This window comes from Cuculus canorus, chromosome 4 (genome assembly GCF_017976375.1).
Source record: "Cuculus canorus isolate bCucCan1 chromosome 4, bCucCan1.pri, whole genome shotgun sequence".
In the NCBI taxonomy this organism is placed as follows: Eukaryota; Metazoa; Chordata; class Aves; order Cuculiformes; family Cuculidae; genus Cuculus; species Cuculus canorus.
Window position 1 is genome coordinate 16883421 of NC_071404.1, and position 19538 is coordinate 16902958.

A 19538-nucleotide genomic window follows, 5' to 3' on the forward strand; every position below is an offset into this window, starting at 1 on the left:
TAATAGGCAGTCTTAGAGTTGTTGACCCCACCTTGGTTACTGGATACATAATCATAGTCACAACAATATGGTTAGTGGTATATTTCTCCAATTGTAGCCTTTACATAAGTGTTGATTAATTTTAATTCTACATTGAATCTGTACTGCTAATTTCTGAGAAAGAAATGTATTAGTTAAAGCAGCAAATTTCTTACAGAATCTGTTGCAAATAATTTTACTGAAACAGTGGGTGGTGGTGTAAAATTAGTGAACATCCATCTTGCACTCAAAAAGGAAGTAAGGTCAAATACAAAAGAATATAATTTCACATAAAATTCTGCCTTTGGTTTTAGTGCAATTCAGATGCTACAGCTCAGAAGGAGAACCTGTTCCACTATCACCTTTCGGAGATTTAATAGGTAAACTTTAATAAATCTTCTTGTAGCAATTTAAAGCACTTACTATAATAGCCTGCTGAGGTGCAAACATATACTCCTTCTGTTTAACATGCTATATGGTCCATACACTCCCGCAGAGGCGCAGACTGAGCTACAGACACGTTTGCTTCCTCCTACTGCTTCTGCGATAAGGCCTACCTACAGGATTCAATGAACTCTACTTTATAGCCTCCTTGCTCAAAAACTTCCAGAGTCTCCTTGGGTCTCCTACATTGTCTCCTAAATGCAGCAGACTACAGTATGTAACCCTTCAGAACACCGGAAGCATCACACAGTTATTCTTAACACATTAGTTAACATGAATTTCTGGAGACCTATCCAATGATCACTGAGATCATTCCTAAAAATTTTAAGGAGTCTCCTACATCACAATATTCAGGTATGTAAATATAAACGAAAAATTTGTGCAATTAGTCGAGATTGCTCATGCATTCTTTAAAGCAGAACCCAAACTTACCCCCAGAGCTGTGAAGGACACCCTCACGTCTGGGAAACAATGGTAGCTGCATCTGTACTGTACACACACAAGAAGATGAGAAAACACTGTTCTGCCTATAGCAGCACACAGTGCTAGACAATCTCTTCTTTGGCACACGGCACACAGAAAAAAAAAATCAGCAGTAAAACCTTAGCATCCTCTATCCTCCGAATAATTTTGGTTTATATCCTAGTAATATAACCAAATTAACCGGCCATATTATAAGGACTGTTAAAAAAGCTATTTGATATATGAGTGCACCAGGAACAACACAAGCTTTAAAATCCTACAAGCCATTTTGAGAATTAAATAGAGATTGACAGTATCTCTATTTTGTAGTGCCAACTTTTTGAACACTTTGCATTTGTCATGAAACATACGACAGTATTGGCAGAAGTTTCCAGTTAGCACTGGTCCCTTTTGTGAAAGCCACTGCTTAAACAAGGAACTAAATATGGTCTCATCCTCAACAAATTTGAAGTTATTTGCTCTGCTGGTGAATTACTGCTATCCTGGGCAAGAGGTGGAAAGCATGCAGGATCCTGTGGCACACAGAAAATAACCTCTTCACAGTTTTGTAGGCTGTACACAGGGAGCTATTCTATCACTTTCCAGCAACTCCAGCTTACATTATATCTACAGACTTACAGAAAGATGAGATAGTCTCAGTATTTAAACCTTCAAACAATCTACGCTACAAATCTGCCAGCCTTCTGTTCCTCGGAATGTTTCATCTCAGCTAAAAATTATCAGTTCAGAGGGATAAGAGCACAGAGGTATACAGCTGACTGTAATGCATTCCACCAGACAGCCTTTATGAATTTTTTAGCTGAACTTTCTTCTGTCCTTGTTGTTCTTGCCAACCACATGCAGAACATTTTAGAGACAATAGCAATTCCCCAGAGGTTTTCATGTGCTATTCAATTCCCAACAACAAAAATATAAAACCTTTTTCTAAACTGAGTTTCATCTCATATTTTCCTTCATCCTAAATTACAACTAACATCCAGAACTTGTACCGCATAGCTGAGAAACTAGCTGAAATTGCTACATGCAATTAACACAGCAAAAGCAGCAAATAGGACTCCATTCACTTTATTTCACTAGTTGGTTGCCATAAATACTTGTCTGTAAAACATGGAATTCTCAATACTCCGCTGACATTATTTTCCTTTCATGAAGATGTTTGTTTACTTTGGCAGCTATTCTCTTGGGAGAAACTTTAATGACTTCCACCACCAAAAAAAAACCAAAACAAAAAAGAAACAGAAACTGCCACTAGCAAGCAAGAAAATATTAGTCTAATGTGCTGGTTAAACTCCAGGGCAAAAAGGAGGAAAAACAGAGTAAATCACTGCTTTGCATTCTTGTGACCAGAACCCATATCCTTCAAGTCCAGCAGGCAGCACAGCTCTCATCATAGAAGTTGGGCTTCGAATAAAGGAAGAAAGCAGCCCATCTCCTGTGAATTTTGATTTTAAAATTTTTAACTTTGAAAGAAAATAAACAAACAAACAAAAACATAATACGGTCATGGGAAGAACAGAGTGAAGAAAACTATTTCAATCCCTGGTGTTACATTTTCCTATTGATTTTAATTTCATTCCAACACATAGTGATATAACAAAAGTTTCCTTGACAATTTTGTTATATCTGGCCGATTAATATTCTTCCTTTTAATGAGAAAAAACAGCAGGAAAAAAGGTAAGCTACTGTGACTTAGACTGAAAAAGATTGCTGAAAAAGACTTGCCTACCTCCTTCCTAAGAATGCATGATTATTATCTTCAGAGTTTAAAAAAATCAAGACCAGAAAAACAAAAAATGAAACACATTGATACAAGTCTTCAGACCTCTTTTTCCTGTAAAATGTCAAATCTTATCATCTGCTTCTCTATATGAATAACCTGCACTCCCAGATTGTTTTCCACATTTCCATGGGAGGAAGAAGTCATTAACAAAAATCAGCTTTAAGGTTAAGAGGAAGTAGCTCTACCAAAAGTACGTGAATCGTATATTTTTGTTAGAACAATGTGCTGTTCCTGGAATGCATACGCAAACTCATTTCCAAGCTTGAACTGAGGAATGAAACAGACACATGTCCTAGACCACAGGACAGCAGACTGTGTACTTCCCTAAACAGCCTGGTCACAAGGAAGATTGAGACTGATCTCTTAACAGAGCTCTTGCGATCAGTACAGGGCAGACAGAGCCACCTAAATACAGAGTGCTGAAAAAGAGCCCAGGAGGAGGAGAAGAGGTGGAAAGGAAGAAGGAAAGGCAAAACAGTAAAGAGAAAACAAGCAACTAATATCAAAACCCCTAATTTTCTTATAGTAGTAGAGCCTTGGAAGACGGGTCAAATGGTGTAGTAAATCACTGTAAATGGTGAAAGGCCTATAAATATTGCGGGTTGCGGAAAGAACAATTTGTTGCATTACAAGCAGATGATGAGTCTCTATGCAGAGTCACTCCAAAAGAAAAAGGTTTTCCGAAGTTAGTACTATGTGTAGCCACATTTACTTTTAACTGCAACATGCAAAGATTCACCAGAAAAACCGCTTTTAGTATTGGAATGAAGCCAAAGATCATTTTCATGTGGACACGTTACTTGCAGCCCATATTAAAAAATCAGAGCTGCAGTGATTTTCCAGCTAACTAATAAGAGGGAAACAGCAGATTCCAGCAGCGGAGTTTTCTTTCTTGTACATTTAGCTCCTGATATTCTGGTGTTCATGTTAATTTACAGAATGAGGAAGCATTGAAGGAACTCTACATGCACAGAAAAGTCTACTAACTATTTCAAATTTTTTTCAGTTCCATCATTTATTATATGATCCCCAAAACTGTAACACTTGTTCAGTGGTCTCTGATTAGCAAGGATGCAGACCCTATCCCCACTTTTTAGAGAAGCTAAAGCCACAGAACACTCTGAAGTGGACAGTATCTCAACACAATCCCCTTCAGCTCTTGTAAATGTCACAAGTTCTTTTGTTCAAGCATAACTATGAAATGGCAGATCCAAACCCTTTCTCATATGATAACATCCTGTCACAAACACTGGCCAATAACAGGTGTTATTCTCCTGGGTTTATAAAAAGGAAAAAACTTGAGCTGTGCATGGTAATTTCTAGAAGAGATGATAACCAGTCAGGAGGGAAATTCAGAGGCCACTGCCTTGATGATCCCTTTCATGTCACCCAAATGGCAGCCAGAAAAGCTGCTTAGTAATCTTTACAGTTTATTTTATTTGTCTTATATAGTGTTATTTTGTGCAATTTCTTCTGATTTGTCTTTGTGTTTTCTCTACAGCAGCATTGCTGGTTCAGTTTGCCACACAAAATTTAGCACTTAGAGGACCACAAGACAAATAACAAGGTCCTTGCCTTTCAGGCACTAGCAAACCTAGGAGCTGTTATCCTAAGCTCTGCCACAGGCTTCCTAGGTGAAGCTGATGCCTGGCACATTTATTGCAATAAACATATAGCAGCAGGTGATTAATGGCCACAAGAACCATAACGTAGGTATATTTGTTCTTACTGTACTGACAGCTCATTTTGCAACACCTGGGTTTTTTTTCAATTTATGTATTATGTACAGCAATATTGCGTATCGCTTGGCATTTGCTTCTTGTAAAGCTTGTTGTCTAGTCTATGCAACTCAGCTCAGCTCCAAGATTCTCTGCCTCCCCGAGCCGCTCAGATGAGGGCCTCTGCCAGCATGCTCTGCTCTTCAGGTCCAAGCATCCCATAAGGTCTGGAAAGGCAAATCTAGGAAGTTCCTGAGTTGCAAATGGTTGAGGTAACTGAAGGAAGCATTACACTGCTCAGCCTGTTCTTATGCATTTGTTTAGGCACCTATTTTCGGACACTATTACCTTCCTACTAGCACAATCCAAAAAAAGCTCTCAAGCTTTCCCTGGAAAGGGACAGCTAAGATAAAAGAAAGTGGGAGTGAATCAAGTGATTATGAGGGAGAGAAAAAATTAAAGCAAGATGGTGCGAAGGCCAAATGGTCAAAAATCAAGGAGCTGGGAACTGGAGAGAGAAAACAAACAGTGCCAAGGAACAGACTCAGCATTACTTGATGGCACCAAGATGACAGTTAAAAGACTTAATTTGGTGGAGGAGAAGCCAGAATTTGTGGCCTCAGCATACACTAAGGTGTCTTGTATCAGAGCCAGAAGAGACAGAATATACAGCCCAAAGGATTCTTGGTTTGGACCTGGTACAGCTTGTATCAGAGTCAAGAAGGACATGCCACAAAACCAAGGAAGACCAAAGACCTCCTGGATTCTGCAGCAAGATATAGACAGAAGCTTCCCTCATAATCAGCAAAGAGAGAGATCAGGTTTCACTCTCTAAAGGTACCTGCATTAGGGTAGGATGAATCATCCTTTGGTAGCACCTGTCTTCTGTTTGTAAAAGATTAGGCAGCTAATGCAGAGCGAAGGCTTACTTTTTACATAATTAAAATTAGATGAGATTCACCCCATGAAACATGAAAGTTTTTTTAATAAACATGCATGATCAGAGTAGGTATCTAACATGGTAGAGATAAGCTATCAAAGAAGACGAGAGTACTTGTTTTACAGGCAATTCAAGAAGTCAACTCAGAGATGTCACGATAGCTGTTTTGAAGGAAGAATTACTAGAATTTGGGTTTGATTTAAAGACGAGGGACAGAGAAGACAGCCACTTACAAAAAAAAAAAAAAACTGGGTTCCTACAAACTTTATAGAAGTAGGCAGCTGCTTACAGGAGAGACACGGTGCACATTGCTTCCACCCTTCCCAGACGCCTGAGAATGCCCCAGGTAAAGGACAGCTTCTGTTGAGGCTTGCACATAACTGAGTGTCAGGCGTATGACACAAACACAAAGGGAAGCCAGATGCTACCAGTTCTGCAGCTAACAAAACTGATGTTTATGAGGACCATGCTTGTGAAGCAACTCACTGTTCAGAGAGGAACGATTACTTGTCCAGCAACATTTACTAACGTGATCATCTGTAGGGCCTCAGTCTGCAGTCTATTTTTTACCACTTACAAGAGAGATAGCTGCAGAGTTCTCAAAACAGTTGCCAATATAATGAATAATTCCAGAGTGCTAAGCCATAATACAGCAAAGATAAATATTTATCAATTATTCTACCCTGCAAATATATTTTCATCTTAACCCTGCAAGGTGCCCTGAATAACCAAATACACACAGCCACACAGGTTCAAGATCACATCAGAGATGACTGCAGATACTGAACCAATTTTTTTCTTCTACATATTATACGTGTCAAACAGAAACATTAACACAAGTACTTAATGTACTTGACTAGATCTTGCTGAAAAAATCCCCTTTATCAAAAGCTGACCCAAATAACACAGTGAACAATATTCAGTAGTAGAGGGGTATGGTTGGACTTGACGATCTCAAAGGTCTTTTCCAACCAAGTGATCCTGTGATTCTATGAAATATAAAAACCAAGAACTGTTACACTGGGTCAGACCAAAGGTCCAGCAGCCAAGTGGAGAGCAACCATCCAGTCTTTGACAGTGGTCAGTAATGGATGCCTAGAGAAAAGTACAGTAGGTCAAGCATACAATGACATTTCCCCAACATACTCTCACATCCAGTAGCTGTGTATTAATTCTCCCACTGCTGCATGATAGACTCATAGAATCACTAGGCTGGAAAAGACCTCTTAGATCATTGAGTCCAACCATTCCTACCTGCCACTAAACCATGTCCCTGAGCACGTCGTCTACCTGTCTTTTAAATACCTCCAAAGATGGTGACTCCACCACCTCCCTGGGCAGCCTCTGCCAGTGCCCAATGACGCTTTCTGTGAAATTTTTTTTCCTGATATCCAGCCTGAACCTCCCCTGGTGCTTGAGGCCATTCCCCCTTGTCCTATCACCTGTCACTTGGGAGGAGAGACCAGCACCCACCTCTCGACAATGTCCTTTCAGGCAGTTGTAGAGTGCAATAAAGTGTCCCCTCGTCCTGCTCTTCTCCAGGCTAAACAACCCCAACTACAGCTTTCCCAGAGCACAAACACAGCTCGCTTATTTTACTCTTTCAGGCACACCTACATCTATAACAACATCACATTTACAGTTGATAAGCTCTTTATTTATTTGCATTGAACAGTTACTAAGAGCTGCGCTTCCATTTGATGGAAAGGGCAAAACCCCACCAGGAGATGCCTCAAAAGGCACCACAAACACGTGCCAACACACCTCGGGATGGGCTTGGTCACAGCTCAACCAACAACATCGAGCTGGATGGGACGGAAGGGGCTCTAGCATCCCCCCCGCAGCACAGAGCCGGGGATGCCCAGCCCGGGGTGACACTGGACCCCAGCGCCCCCCCAACAGAGGGGCGGGGCCAGGGGCGGGGCCTCGACTGCCGCGCGCGTAGCTGCGTCAATGCAAATGAGCGGCGCGCGAGGCGAAGGGGTGGGGCGCCCCTCCTCCCGCGGGAGCGCCGAGGGGAAGGTACCACCGTCCTCCCCCCGCGCCCCTGCCGCGGATGGAAAAGCGCCTCTCATCCGCTGCCGCGAAGCCAAATAAACTTATTTGGTGTCAGGTATTTCCCGCCTGGGCGTCGCCACTTCGCCGAAGGCCATTGTGAGCCTTCCTCGCCCAGTAAGCCAGCAAGTGTTCAGGGCGCTACTTATGGACTGTCCCCCCCCGTTCAGTTTAAGTGGTAGCGCGCACCCCCTACCCCAGCAGCACCAGGGGTGGGGAAAGGGGGGCGGGGCCTTCGAGCTAATGAATTATTAATGAACAGACGGGGCCCCGGCTCATTACCACGATCGAGGCGGGGCCGTGACGTCACCATCACGAATGTTCCGGTGTTCTTAAGGGCGTTGCAGCCGGCTCCGAGCCGGTAGTTGGGGCGGGGGAGGCGGCGGGGGGTGGAGTGGAATCGGCGCCGCCCGCCTCCCACCCTCCCCGGCGGTGCCGAGCCTCGAAAGGTCCCGCTTTCCCCCTGCGTTACGGTGTAGCGGGGGGAGGCGGGTCCGTCCTGTCCCGGGGTGTTGTGAAGATCTAGTGGATTGCTGTGGGGACGACATAGGGGAGAAGGGCCGCCCTACCGGGGGTCCCCATAGGTTGGGGGGGGAAGGAAAATAAGCCCTGCTAAAATAGGATTGTTATCAAAGGGATCTGATATTTTTAAAACGACTATAATAGAGATCAGGACGAGGAAGAAGGTTTTATTCTAGAAAGTGGCTGGGTTTTGGCTTACATAGTGGTTTACGATAGGCGGGTGGGTCGTGTTCTCCCCCCCCCCCCCCCCGGGGTTATTAATTATCTTTGTCTCCGCCGGGCTCCCGGGGTGGGCAGCGCTCCCCTCCGCCGCGCCGGTGCCGGGGGAGGCCCCTCCACTGCATGGGGGATCAGCGCCCCGGGCTCCCGCAGGCGGCGGCTCCCAGCCCACCGCCGGGTGCCGCGGGCGCCGGCTTCTTCCCCTCCCGAGTGGCTCCTTCCTCCTCCTGCCCCTTCTCACCCGCTGTAACCGGTTCCTCGGGAGGGTCGCCGCCGCCCTCTCTGTCCCCCTCGGCGGCCGCTGCTGTGCATCATCAGAACATGCAGGATGAGCTGATCCTGGGGGTGACACAGCAGCAGCCAGGCAACGAGAGGCTGGGCAGCAGCCCCGCATCAGGACACCCCCCTCTCGGCCACCCCTCCTCTGACTTTAAACCCAGTGTCAGCCCCCACCAGGATTTAAACAAGCAGCAACCGCAGCAGCAACAGCCGCCGCCTCCTCAGCTGAGCCAGAAGAGGAAAGAGTTTAAGCAGCAGCAGCGGCGGCTCGGCAGCCCAGCCCAGCTCGGCAGCAGCCACCCCCTGAATAACCACCACCCCCCAGACTATCATCACCACCCCCCTCAGCAGCAGCAGCAGTTCAGCCACCCCACTGACAAGTACCAGCAGCAGGAGCGCAGGCAGCAGCAGCAGCAGCTCCGACTCCTCGGCGCTCGCCCCCCGGAGCCGCCGCGCCGCCGACCCCCCAGCCCCGCCGAGAGCCCGGGCGGCGCGGACAGCGGGGCTCCGGAGCGGCTCGCCCCTTCCTGCCCGGGGGCACCGGCGCCCGCCGACCCCAATGTGGGGGTGGCCGCCGCCTCCTGCGTGAATCCGCCTCCGTCTCCTCCTCGCCCGCAAGCGAGCGCCGAGCCGCCCCCCATGGAGTCCCCCCCGAACAGCCACTTGCTGGGCAGCCCCGGGACCCTGCTGCCCGGCGGGCTGGGCTCCGGCTTCAGCAGCCTGCAGAGCCCGGAGATCCCCAGCCCCCATCACCAGAGCGGGGGCGGCTCCTCCTCGGCCGCTTCCCCTCCTCCTCCGCCGCTGCCCGGCTTCGGCACCCCCTGGTCGGTGCAGACCTCTTCGCCGCCTCCCCAGCAGACGCAGCAGCCGCCGGTCTCCAGCGGCGCCCAGATCAGCGCGATGCCGCCGCCCAGCCCGGAGTCCGACGCCAGCTTCTACCCGGGCATCCCGTCCTCCATCAACCCCGCCTTCTTCCAGAGCTTCTCGCCGGTGTCGCCTCACAACCCCTGCGCCGGGCCCTTCAGCAGCCCCTTCTCGGCCCCGCCGCCGCCGCAGATGAATTTACCTCAGCAGCAGCAGCAGCAGAACCGCCGGTCCCCCGTGAGCCCCCAGCTCCAGCACCAACACCAGGCGGCGGCCGCCGCCGCCGCCTTCCTGCAGCAGAGGAACTCGTACAACCACCACCAGGTACCGGGGCGGGGTCCGCTGACAGCCCTCTGCTCTTCGGGATGGGGGGTTCCTCCTCTAAAACGCAGCGAACGCTCCTTCTCCCCCCCCCCCCCCCCCCCCGGGACGATGTCCCCGCGCTGCTCCCTTCCCAGCCCGGGGTTCCCCGAGGAGAGCTGTCAGCGCTGCCCCTCTCCGGGGCTTCCCCGAATTGGCTTGCATTTGTGTCCAGAGGCGCCGCTGCGGTTCGGCTCGGCCGTAGTTCTGCTGCCGGTTTTATAATAATCGACCGGCGTGACGGTGTTAAAATGGAAGTTTACCTTTCTTCCTGGAACGAAGTGTTCCTTGTGGGAAATGGGAAGAAAGCAGGTTTACGTTAATATCGCCTGCTGGTGCGTTATAGCTGCATCTCGCTCCGATCATCTGCTCCATTATGACAGGCCAAAGTTATGTAGGCCTTGTCTTCATTTTTCATTCATTCTAGTATTAAATCCTGTCAGTTTTGATCTATAGAGCTGGATTTGCGGAGTGTTTCCATCAGAACTGGAATCTGACATTAAGTGTGCTGCTCCATGAACTGATTTTGCTGCGTTGTGAAGGAGCTGGTTGTCCTTAACACCTACAATAAGCCTCTCCAAAAAGATTCCAAAGCAATTTTTCCAACACTGAGGTGTACAGTGCCATAACAGCACAGCCAGCAGTATTGAAGACTTGTTAATGTTTGGCATTATCTCTTAAGGCTTGTTTCACAACAGTGCCTGCCTCTCCCAAAATTCCTGCCAAAGTATTCGAGTTTTACAATATAGTTATCTATAATTATATGGAATGGGATGTTTTCCTGATTACTTGACCAAAAATGGCTCTAGCCGGTTGTTTGTTTTCTGTGCGGTGGTGGTGGTATAATTTTATCTTTGTCTTCAGAAAGTTCTGTTTTTTCTAATACATAATGTGTGCAAATGATTTATTTTTTTAAGCTATTAGAATTACAAGCTGAAGGTTGCGTGCAGCTAAGCTTTGAGACAAAAGTGATGTGTTTTGATTTGACAGAAGAACTAAATTTAGAATAATATAACACAGCAGTTCCGTGTTTGAGAAAAAGCCTTTCCAAGAACAGTCAAAATTGAGAACACTAAAGATAGATACTGTTCTTCACTGTCAGTCAGGCTCAGTGGGTCCATCTCTTGGTGCTATGGCAAGCACTATTGGTCACTTTTTAGCGCGAGTTGTAGTTTAGGAATAGAAACTTACAATTCTGTAAAATCTTCCCTCTAAAGACTGACATTTTTGTGTTAAGGAATATAATGCACTTGCTAGATACTTTATAGTGTGTCTAAAAAGAGACACACACACACACACACACACAGATTCCACCCTGCAGAGATCCACATTCATTACTCCAGAAATACTTGGGCAGTAGAAACGTGGAAATGTTAAGATAGCTCCTTCAAACCAATTGTCTGTACAGTAATTAGTGCTTTTTATGCTGTTGTCTGGTAATTTTCATAATGATGATACTCATAATACTGTGGGGGGAAGTAATCTCCCATCTGAATTTTAATTTTTAAATTTCTGCTCACTTTAGTGAAATACTACTACTCACTGAGTAAAAATAATGATTACTGATATAATAATCACTATCACTCCTTTAATAATAATTTTTAGAATTGACTTATTTGAAATTCTTGTGGTTTTCCAGAGATCTTGGTGCATAATACCAAATAATGTATGATTAAATGGTCTCAGGGTTTTTGTAAGATGGTTTGTTCTACTGAATAGCTTTAAAGAATGCTACCAATTACTAAAACGATACTTTAAATTGCTTGCACTAGTACTGTTTTTTGGGAGAGAGAGCATGCGGGAGTAGGAATTACGTTTGGTTTTTTTTTTGTAATGCTATGTTAAGCTTTCGTTCTCGCCTCTGCAATGAATTTGTTATCAGGAAAGAGTGGTTTATAGGCGTCTCTGCACATTGATTACTTGGTGGTTAGTTATTTAAAACACTTCAAGTATTTTCAAAATAATATAATCTTTCTTTTTAGCCTCTTCTGAAGCAGTCACCCTGGAGCAATCAAAGTAGCGGCTGGAGCACGGGAAATATATCCTGGGGAGGAATGCATGGCAGAGACCATCGTAGAACTGGAAACATGGGAATTCCAGGAACTATGAACCAGATCTCTCCTTTGAAGAAGCCCTTTTCTGGTAACGTCATCGCTCCTCCTAAATTTACTCGCTCTACTCCATCACTAACACCAAAATCGTGGATTGAAGATAACGTTTTCCGAACTGACAACAACAGTAATACGCTCCTTCCGTTGCAGGTAAGGATGGTATGTAACTAGTGTGTTCACAGGCCTTGCATAGCATTTTGGCGTCATTCATTTTAAAGGAGAACTAAACTGTAGTTACAGGACTGATACTTTGTCTGAAAATTGTATATTTCTGTATTTTTTTAGTCCTAAATTGCAACTAACTCCAGCATTTTCGATGCATTTGTTTGGCAACATAGAATTCTCACAGATGATTAAGAATATTGACTGTCAAGAAAGATAGAAATTGTAGTCACTGACACAGCAATAAAGTAAAATGTTTAATCCCTAAATATTTTCTGCCTATAGTAAAGCTCATATTCTTATAAATCCCTTTCAAACTCAGGATTTTTTTTTGGTTGATTGTCCTTGTTCATAGGTTATCTTATTCTGTAGATGGCTTTGAGTCTCATGTTTATCTTTTGCTGGTATTGTAGGCTAACATTTGCATGTTAGGGAGATTTTTTTTTTTCCCCTTCTCTAGCAGTGTTTATAATTACGTTTTGGCTGGGAGCCCTGTGATGTAGAAGTATTAAACAGGAGAGTATGTCTTAGAACTAAAGATCTGAGTTCACCTCCTGAATTTTGCCAGTCACATGTGGCTTTAGGTAAGTCACTTCATTTCAGCCTCAGTTACCTGTTGATAAAATGTGATTTGTCCTGGTCCTGCCTGTATTCATTTAATCACAGCATTTCTTATTAGCAAAGACCTTTATTATTATGGATCCCAACCTAACAATTTATAGTTTTGGCATGTTTTTATTTTTAAGTTGCAAACAAGCTTGCAAACTTATTTTAGAATCTATTTTAAAATAAAAAGGAGGTTATTCCATTAATTCTGTACATTCTTGAGTTTTTGTTATACCTCTTTTAGCTTTTTTTTGTCTCAAACTGAGCAACTATATTCCAGCAAAAGTCAAAAATGTAATATGCAGAGAAGAGATGATTAGAATGTTTCCTTACCTCCACAAAAGGCTATTGTAGTTGGGTTTGGTTATGTTTCACACAGAGTAACCTAGAGTTCAGTTTGTCATAATGGTGACTGTATTTGAGTTTGTACAGCTTTGTTTGCCTCACTTAGCAAGCTAATCCTTATGTAGCTGTAACAGTAGCAAAGGATGCTCCCTAGAACCGGATTTCCCAATACAGTTCCTATTTTCTTACTGTTCTACTGGTGGAATTTCATTTGGCACAAGAGGCCATCTTGCAACTATCCAGGTGAGCTCTGATACTTGCATTCTTGAGGCTAATGGTGACTTCTGGACATACCAAAATTTGCTTATTCCATTACTCCATAGCCTTGCTGGCTGAAACATCATAGTCAAATAATTCTTGTATGAGTGGAAAGATGGGGGAAAAAGGTCCTGTTCTTTAAGTAGTCAACATGATCTGTTGAGGAAAACGGGTCACAGATACATGAAGCTTTGTGGTGGAGGGCTCTGAGAGTAGTTGAAAGTAAACACTGAAATGTTTCACAAAGATGCTAGCCTGAAGAACATTGTTAAAAATATTAATGCCATCATACACTGAAAGTCCAGTAACGTATGCAGTAGAATTCATATGGAGCTAAGCACAAATTATGAGTATATTTACTCATTCAGTATGCCTTGCAAGTCAGTGTGTCTATTTCTTTGAACCGTAAGAAGCTCCTACAGTGGTCATCTATTACAAATGAACTCACTTTCTGTCTAAACAAAAGTTTTGTGCATTCTGACAATAATCTAAATAATTCCTATCTAGTAGAGTAGAAAAAAAATCATTGCAATTTAACTTTGTTTCCATTTGGGGTTTTTTTTTAAAAGAGAGGGTCAAAGAGAGAAGGTGGGCCTGCTTAATTGTTGTTGTTCTCACCTGTGAGCACCAAAGCCACCAGTTACATAGATTTTGTTTGTGTATCTCTATTTAAGCTTAGACTGATCTACAGCATAACTCTTCCTTATACGTATGAAGTCATAGTTGCAGAACACAGTAAATATACTCCTATTTGAAGGGTCATCATGTTATCTTACAGCTTTTGTTGAAACACTAGATGTTTCCTTAACTCCCTTTTCTGTGCTGAAATAGTGTTCTTATCTTTTGGTTATTATACTGTTATTACAGGGTTAGTTCCTCCTGATTGCTACATTTTGCAAGTCATAATGAAAAAGTTATTTTGGAGCGGGTGCTTCTTTTCATCAGGACTCAGTTGGCAATTGCAATGCTGTCAAACACCCATCTTGCTAATTTGTACTATGCTCGTCTCCTTCCATAAAAGGCTGAGGTATTTAGATTGAGAAATCTTAAAGATACAGTAGCAATTTCAGAAGATGAAAAAATGTCCATCATTAAATTTTGTACCATTTGGAAAGTTTTGTACAAAAGCATTTGTGTGTATTGAGAAGTTACCTATTTCTTGCACGCTTCCTCAAAGTGAACACATCTTAGCATGTGTGTTGAATATGGACTGCATCATTTAGTTCAGGAGAACTTTTCTGCATGATCATGCATCTTTGCTTTAACTGCAGTAGTCATTTTGTATGGCAGAGAACAAAGCATCTCTTCTCTGAACTTTAGCTAGCTCAGGATTAGGAAATGAAAACAGCTTAGAGAAGCTGGTGTCCTTGCTGACTAACTTTCTGTAGATCATTAATGTTCTACTGCCATTTTTTAAGTTCTGTGTTGTTTTTGCGAAGTCCAAATGGCATTCAGCAGTGTCAGCTGCTCATCTAGTTTCTATAAAACATACCTCATGCAAACCAGTTAAGCTACAGAAGAATTATATACAAATTCAAAGTCTTTCCCTTTCATGAAACTTCTCTTCCTTTGGTGCTTGCATTAATGGATGGTCCCCAGTAGACAACTGACATAAATTCTGATGAAAATTGTTTCTTGGCATTAGAGTAATAGACCAGTGACAATGAATGCCGTTACTGTTAAATGAATAAGTAATTAGGTAGTTAAGTGTGTTACTGAAAGGGTTGGAAGGAGATTTTTCTATACCTCATAGTTAAGACTGAGACGTGTTCCTTGTGAAGCTGAATTCACAATGGCTACCTTAGTTACAGCGAAGCTGCTTCTACTTGCAGCAGTTCGGAATGACATCTCTTGGGAATTTTCTGAAGTTCAGGAGGTTTTATGTTTTTTTTAAATAAAGGTAGTTAAATATCATGGCAACACTGATTTGAACATGAGTAAATTAAACCAATAGCCAAGTTTTTCTTATGTGACTTACTGTAAGATGCTTTTTTTCCCTCACTCATCTTTTTAAGAAAACACAAAGTACTTCAATTAAAGTTTTTTTTTAATAGACAAAATCATGTCTACAAGTTTAAGTTCTGCCATGCTGCTTGCGCTGTTATAGGTACTAGCTATAGGGAAGGGGTTGGTGCCTTGTACAGGAATCCTTAAGGAACAATTGGAAATCTTGTCAGGCACTCACACCATCTAACTTAAGCATTTAATTGAGTAGCCTGTTTCTCTCTCCTTAGAGACAATCCAGACTTCTTATTTAGATAATCTAATGCCATAGAAGAATGTACTTGGCACCACTGACCATATACAGCCTCTGGGATTCCAGTTTAGGCACTTATGTTGTGTGTCAAGAAATTAGGCAATATGAATATTCTCTCTTATTACCTTGTCTAAAGTACAAAAAAAGCTGAATATAGGGTGCTAATATAAAAATATATTTCTAAGCTCAGATGCTGGTTTGGGGTTTTTTCCCCCCAAAAAAAACATGCCTTAGACTTCCTGTGGCCAAAATGCAAGCATAGAAATCAGTGTTCTGTATGTTCACGTTTTTAATTTACATTCCTTGGATGGGGAAAATAACCATTTCTAATTTTTTTTTTAAAAAAAAATCAGTTTGCTAACTCTATTCTAATTGCAAACTTAGTGTTTCTTAGTGTCTTCCAAATATTCTTACTAAAATGCATTACATCAGTTTAGTGATACACTTCAGTGTTTAACTATTTTCATTATAGTAAAAACACTGTATTCTGTGAATGTGAATTTAGTTTCTGTGTCGCTTTTGAGTTCAGGAAATACTCTGTATGTCCGGGTGTTTTTCACCTTGATTTGTCCTTCCTGTTTGTTCAGAACATTACGAGCAATGTTCATAGTCCTAAAAGCTGAGCTTTTTATTCTGTATTTGAATGTACCTCTCTAACTGAGGACTTTCATAGTAAGGTACCCTCTCTCACAAATGCAAGTTTTTCTTTTTCTTTTTGAAATGTGCTACAGTTTCCAAATAAAATGAAACACTTGCAAGGCAAAAAGAGTTATAAGTTTGTATGTCACAACAGATTTTAGGTTTAGATATTTAATTTTAAATGCTGTCATGTTGCTTCTGTCTTACAGTTGCTTTCATATGGAGGACTTCAGATTCTCAATATGACAGTTTTTTCAGTTTAATTAAGCTGTCCCTCACAGTTTAAATGGCTTATCCAGATAAATTACTAGTCAATGAGTTGAAGAGCAGGTTGCTGAAGTTGGGTACTTAATGCCATATTTAGACTCCTGAATAGGTGGTCTGTTTTATTCAGAAGCGCTGAGTGTCTGGCAGCTATCTTAATCTTTAAGACACTGGGTGTATCTAGCTGCTATGTTCTCTTAGTCTTCAGACTAGTTCAGTTGTCCATCAGTAGTATTGTCCAACACCGATTTATAAACCAGGCTTTACCAGTGCCTACAACAGAACAGTGTTTTTGGAATTTTTGATGTGGTTATCTGGGGCTGCTTAAATAACGTACAAAACCAGATACTTGTATCTGAGGCCCACACTGGGGATATCTCTTTTGGGAGAAAATAGCCTACTGCCGTACTTCTAACTTTCAAGGTCAAGACCTTTGAATAAATTAGGAACTGCAGAGGTGAATGATTCAAAGGAATCAACATGCAAAAAGTTTGTGAAGCTCACCATACAAATGCGTTTATCACTTTTTATGAACTGAGATTTCTTTACTACTGTTAAAATTTGCTTCAGTTATCCAACTTATTCTGTAAGAGTAAGAAAAATTCAATAAAATATTTAGCAGCCATGATAATATAGCTGTGATGTATATGCCAAGTAGTGTATCTCGCCTCAATCTGTTTTCCAAAGCATGGTTGTTCTCTAAGTTAAAATGAACGTGTTCTCACCTAAGACCTATTCAGATGTACATCTGCCATATGGTCTGATGCATTGGCATTTAAGTACTCAAGCTATAGGTATTTCTGGATGGGGAGAGGTAGGGGGTAAAGAGGGTAAAAAAAAAACAAAAAAACAAAAAAACAAAACCACACACACAAAAAAAAACCAAACTCAAAAGTACCCAGAACTTGAATAACAACTTCCCTTTCAAATGCCTAATTGTTCCTCTAGTTATTTTGTGGAACCTATTAATATACAGATCTTCTGGATTTACTTCATAACTTGGTCTTGCCAAGCCTTTAGTCATCCCCATAATGTGTCTAGTTTGCTTCCAATTTATAAATGTACATTCTTGAGCTGAAGTACTCCAGGATGGATACAGTACATGCTGTTGGGTTTTTTTTTTTAAATGCTTGTGTAGTTGGGAAGTAGATGTCTTTGCCACATGACACATTCTTGGTGCTTTTTAGGCTCAGTTTAGCTACCTTACATACCTGATTATGTCATTTTAACTTTGAAACACTTTTGTTGTAAGGATGACTGTTTACAGATGTCTACCAGATATTATAGTTCATCTTTACCAGTAATGACACCATGGAAAGTAAAAAGCAATTTCACATGCCTACTTTAAGCCTTCCTCCTTGCTTTTTTTATAGAGCTAAAATTGTAGTTGTCATAGGTTTTAATATTAAGTTTCTCATTTACACTAGTTATGGTTTCAACAGGAGGCTTATGATTATAGTATATCTTCACTAAAATGTGAATTACTTGAAGTTTAGATGTTAGCAAAGATGGTATTTTAGAACATATAATGTACTTAGTTGTCAGGTTATTACTGCTAACACTGTTGCAGAATACCATTCAGGTACTTTAAGTCTGTGAATATTATTAAATCAGCTGTTGCTTTCTAGTCTTAGAATGCATTTTTATTCCGATCAGTTTTAAGGTGCAAAAATCGAACATAGAAATAGTTCTAATTCTTGGGTCCACTTCTATGTTGTTGTAAAGCTAGTGCCATGTTGTTTTAGAAGATAACTGCTTATCAACTGTGTTGGAATAATGAAGCTAAAAGATAGTCCCCAAAATTAGGACTATTTCCGCATGTGTGGGAAAACTGCCTAGGACAAACCTGTTCAGTGGTTGTACTTTCTGTGCTTGTCCCAAAGACTGAGGAACATCACAGTGGAAGTTTTCTGATTGAGTGGAGCATGCTGTAATGGAACTGTCCCCTTCTAAACCTTTGGGTTTTTTTCCTACTGCAGAACTTTCTAGAAAACCTTTGCTGATGTGACTTAAGGTTATAGAAATACTTTTCTGCTTTGAAATGAAAGCTTCATATTTACATAGATAACTGTGCTTTTAAAGATACGATGTACATATTTGGGGAGCACAAAGGTTTAAAATGAACCTTCTACCCAAAGAACAACTTAGTTCTTTTGAGGCAGTTAAATTCCAGGTGATGTTGCTTTATGCTGTGTAGTTCATCAGTGTGAGTTGGAATAGATGTTAAAAGTTTGAAACACTGTGACCTAGAAACTGTCCGAAATCACAAATGGCTAGTGTGATGTGGGTAGTGAGACAACAGAATACAATTCCCATATTTAAATCCTGCTTTACTTAAGCATATTCACAGCGTATTTTTATTGTATGGTGCATGCCTATTGCTTGTATCCTCTGCCAGAAATGAAGTAATAAAATTCAAAGAAACAAATCTTTCTTTTTTATTTTTTTCTTTATAGACCTGAGCTTTCTAAGCTGTAAAGAGGATAGGAAAAGTTTATTTCTTCTGCTTCCAGCAGTGCAAGACCTTTCACTTTGCATACACAAAACTTGCAAAATAGAATGATGCAAGAGTGAAATTAACCATCATTGCATAGTGTCAGCCAGTGGACCAGTTTACATGTGAATCACAATGCATGTTAGAAGAATTACTTTGGTGTTTCTCTGTAAGATCCATGACGAAGTGGGCCTGTTTTAGGAATTAACTGTGATGGAGCCCTGGAACAGGCTGTCCAGAGAGATTGTAGAGTCTCCTGCTCTGGAGATATTCAAAACTTGCCTGGACACAATCCTGTGCAACCTGCTGTAGGTGAACCTGCTTTAGCAGGAGGCTTGAACTACATGATCTCCAGAGGTCCCTTCCAACCCTAGCCATTCTGTGATTATGTGAGACCTTTCTTTCAGGCTTCTGCTCTCCAGAGCAAAGTTAGGTCTGCAGTAGTTACTGTTTGTCAGGTGGTCACATGGTATCTCAACATGTGTGTATACAGCAATGATCAAAAAATAAATAAGAACCTAACTTAGTGAGCCTGGAACAGAGAACTGAACTGCGTGACAGTTTTTTTTACTAATACTCTTACTTTCCCCTTGTCAGCTGCAAAGCTAGCAAAGCATGTTTTGTTTACTCAGCACTGGGTTTTGCAAGAGCACTTGGTACCTACTGTGTACTGATCTTTTTAAGACTTCATTAAAAACCCTGATGAGAGACCTTCTCAAT

At 42.1% G+C, this 19538-nt stretch overlaps 1 protein-coding gene and 1 long non-coding RNA gene across 5 annotated transcripts in view; one reads left to right on the forward strand and one right to left on the reverse strand.

Annotated features, from left to right (window-relative positions):
- Positions 1-9629, reverse strand: part of LOC128851969 (uncharacterized) — a 32741-nt gene extending 23112 nt beyond the window's left edge. Inside the window, exons 1-2 of one of the 3 annotated variants that reach the window (XR_008449503.1) lie at positions 9525-9629; positions 8421-8518 (exon numbers count right to left, since the gene is read on the reverse strand). This is a non-coding gene — a long non-coding RNA (uncharacterized LOC128851969). Of the gene's footprint in view, positions 1-8420; positions 8519-8842; positions 8960-9294; positions 9417-9524 lie in introns of those variants that run through there. The other 2 variants (XR_008449502.1, XR_008449501.1) reach the window with 2 other exon arrangements.
- Positions 7811-19538, forward strand: part of CPEB2 (cytoplasmic polyadenylation element binding protein 2) — a 49514-nt gene continuing 37786 nt past the window's right edge. For both annotated transcript variants that reach the window (XM_054064298.1, XM_054064299.1), the window contains exons 1-2: positions 7811-9646; positions 11665-11943. In XM_054064298.1, the coding sequence (XP_053920273.1) occupies positions 8303-9646; positions 11665-11943 (1623 nt within the window). In that variant the 5' untranslated portion in view covers positions 7811-8302. The remainder of the gene's footprint in view (positions 9647-11664; positions 11944-19538) is intronic.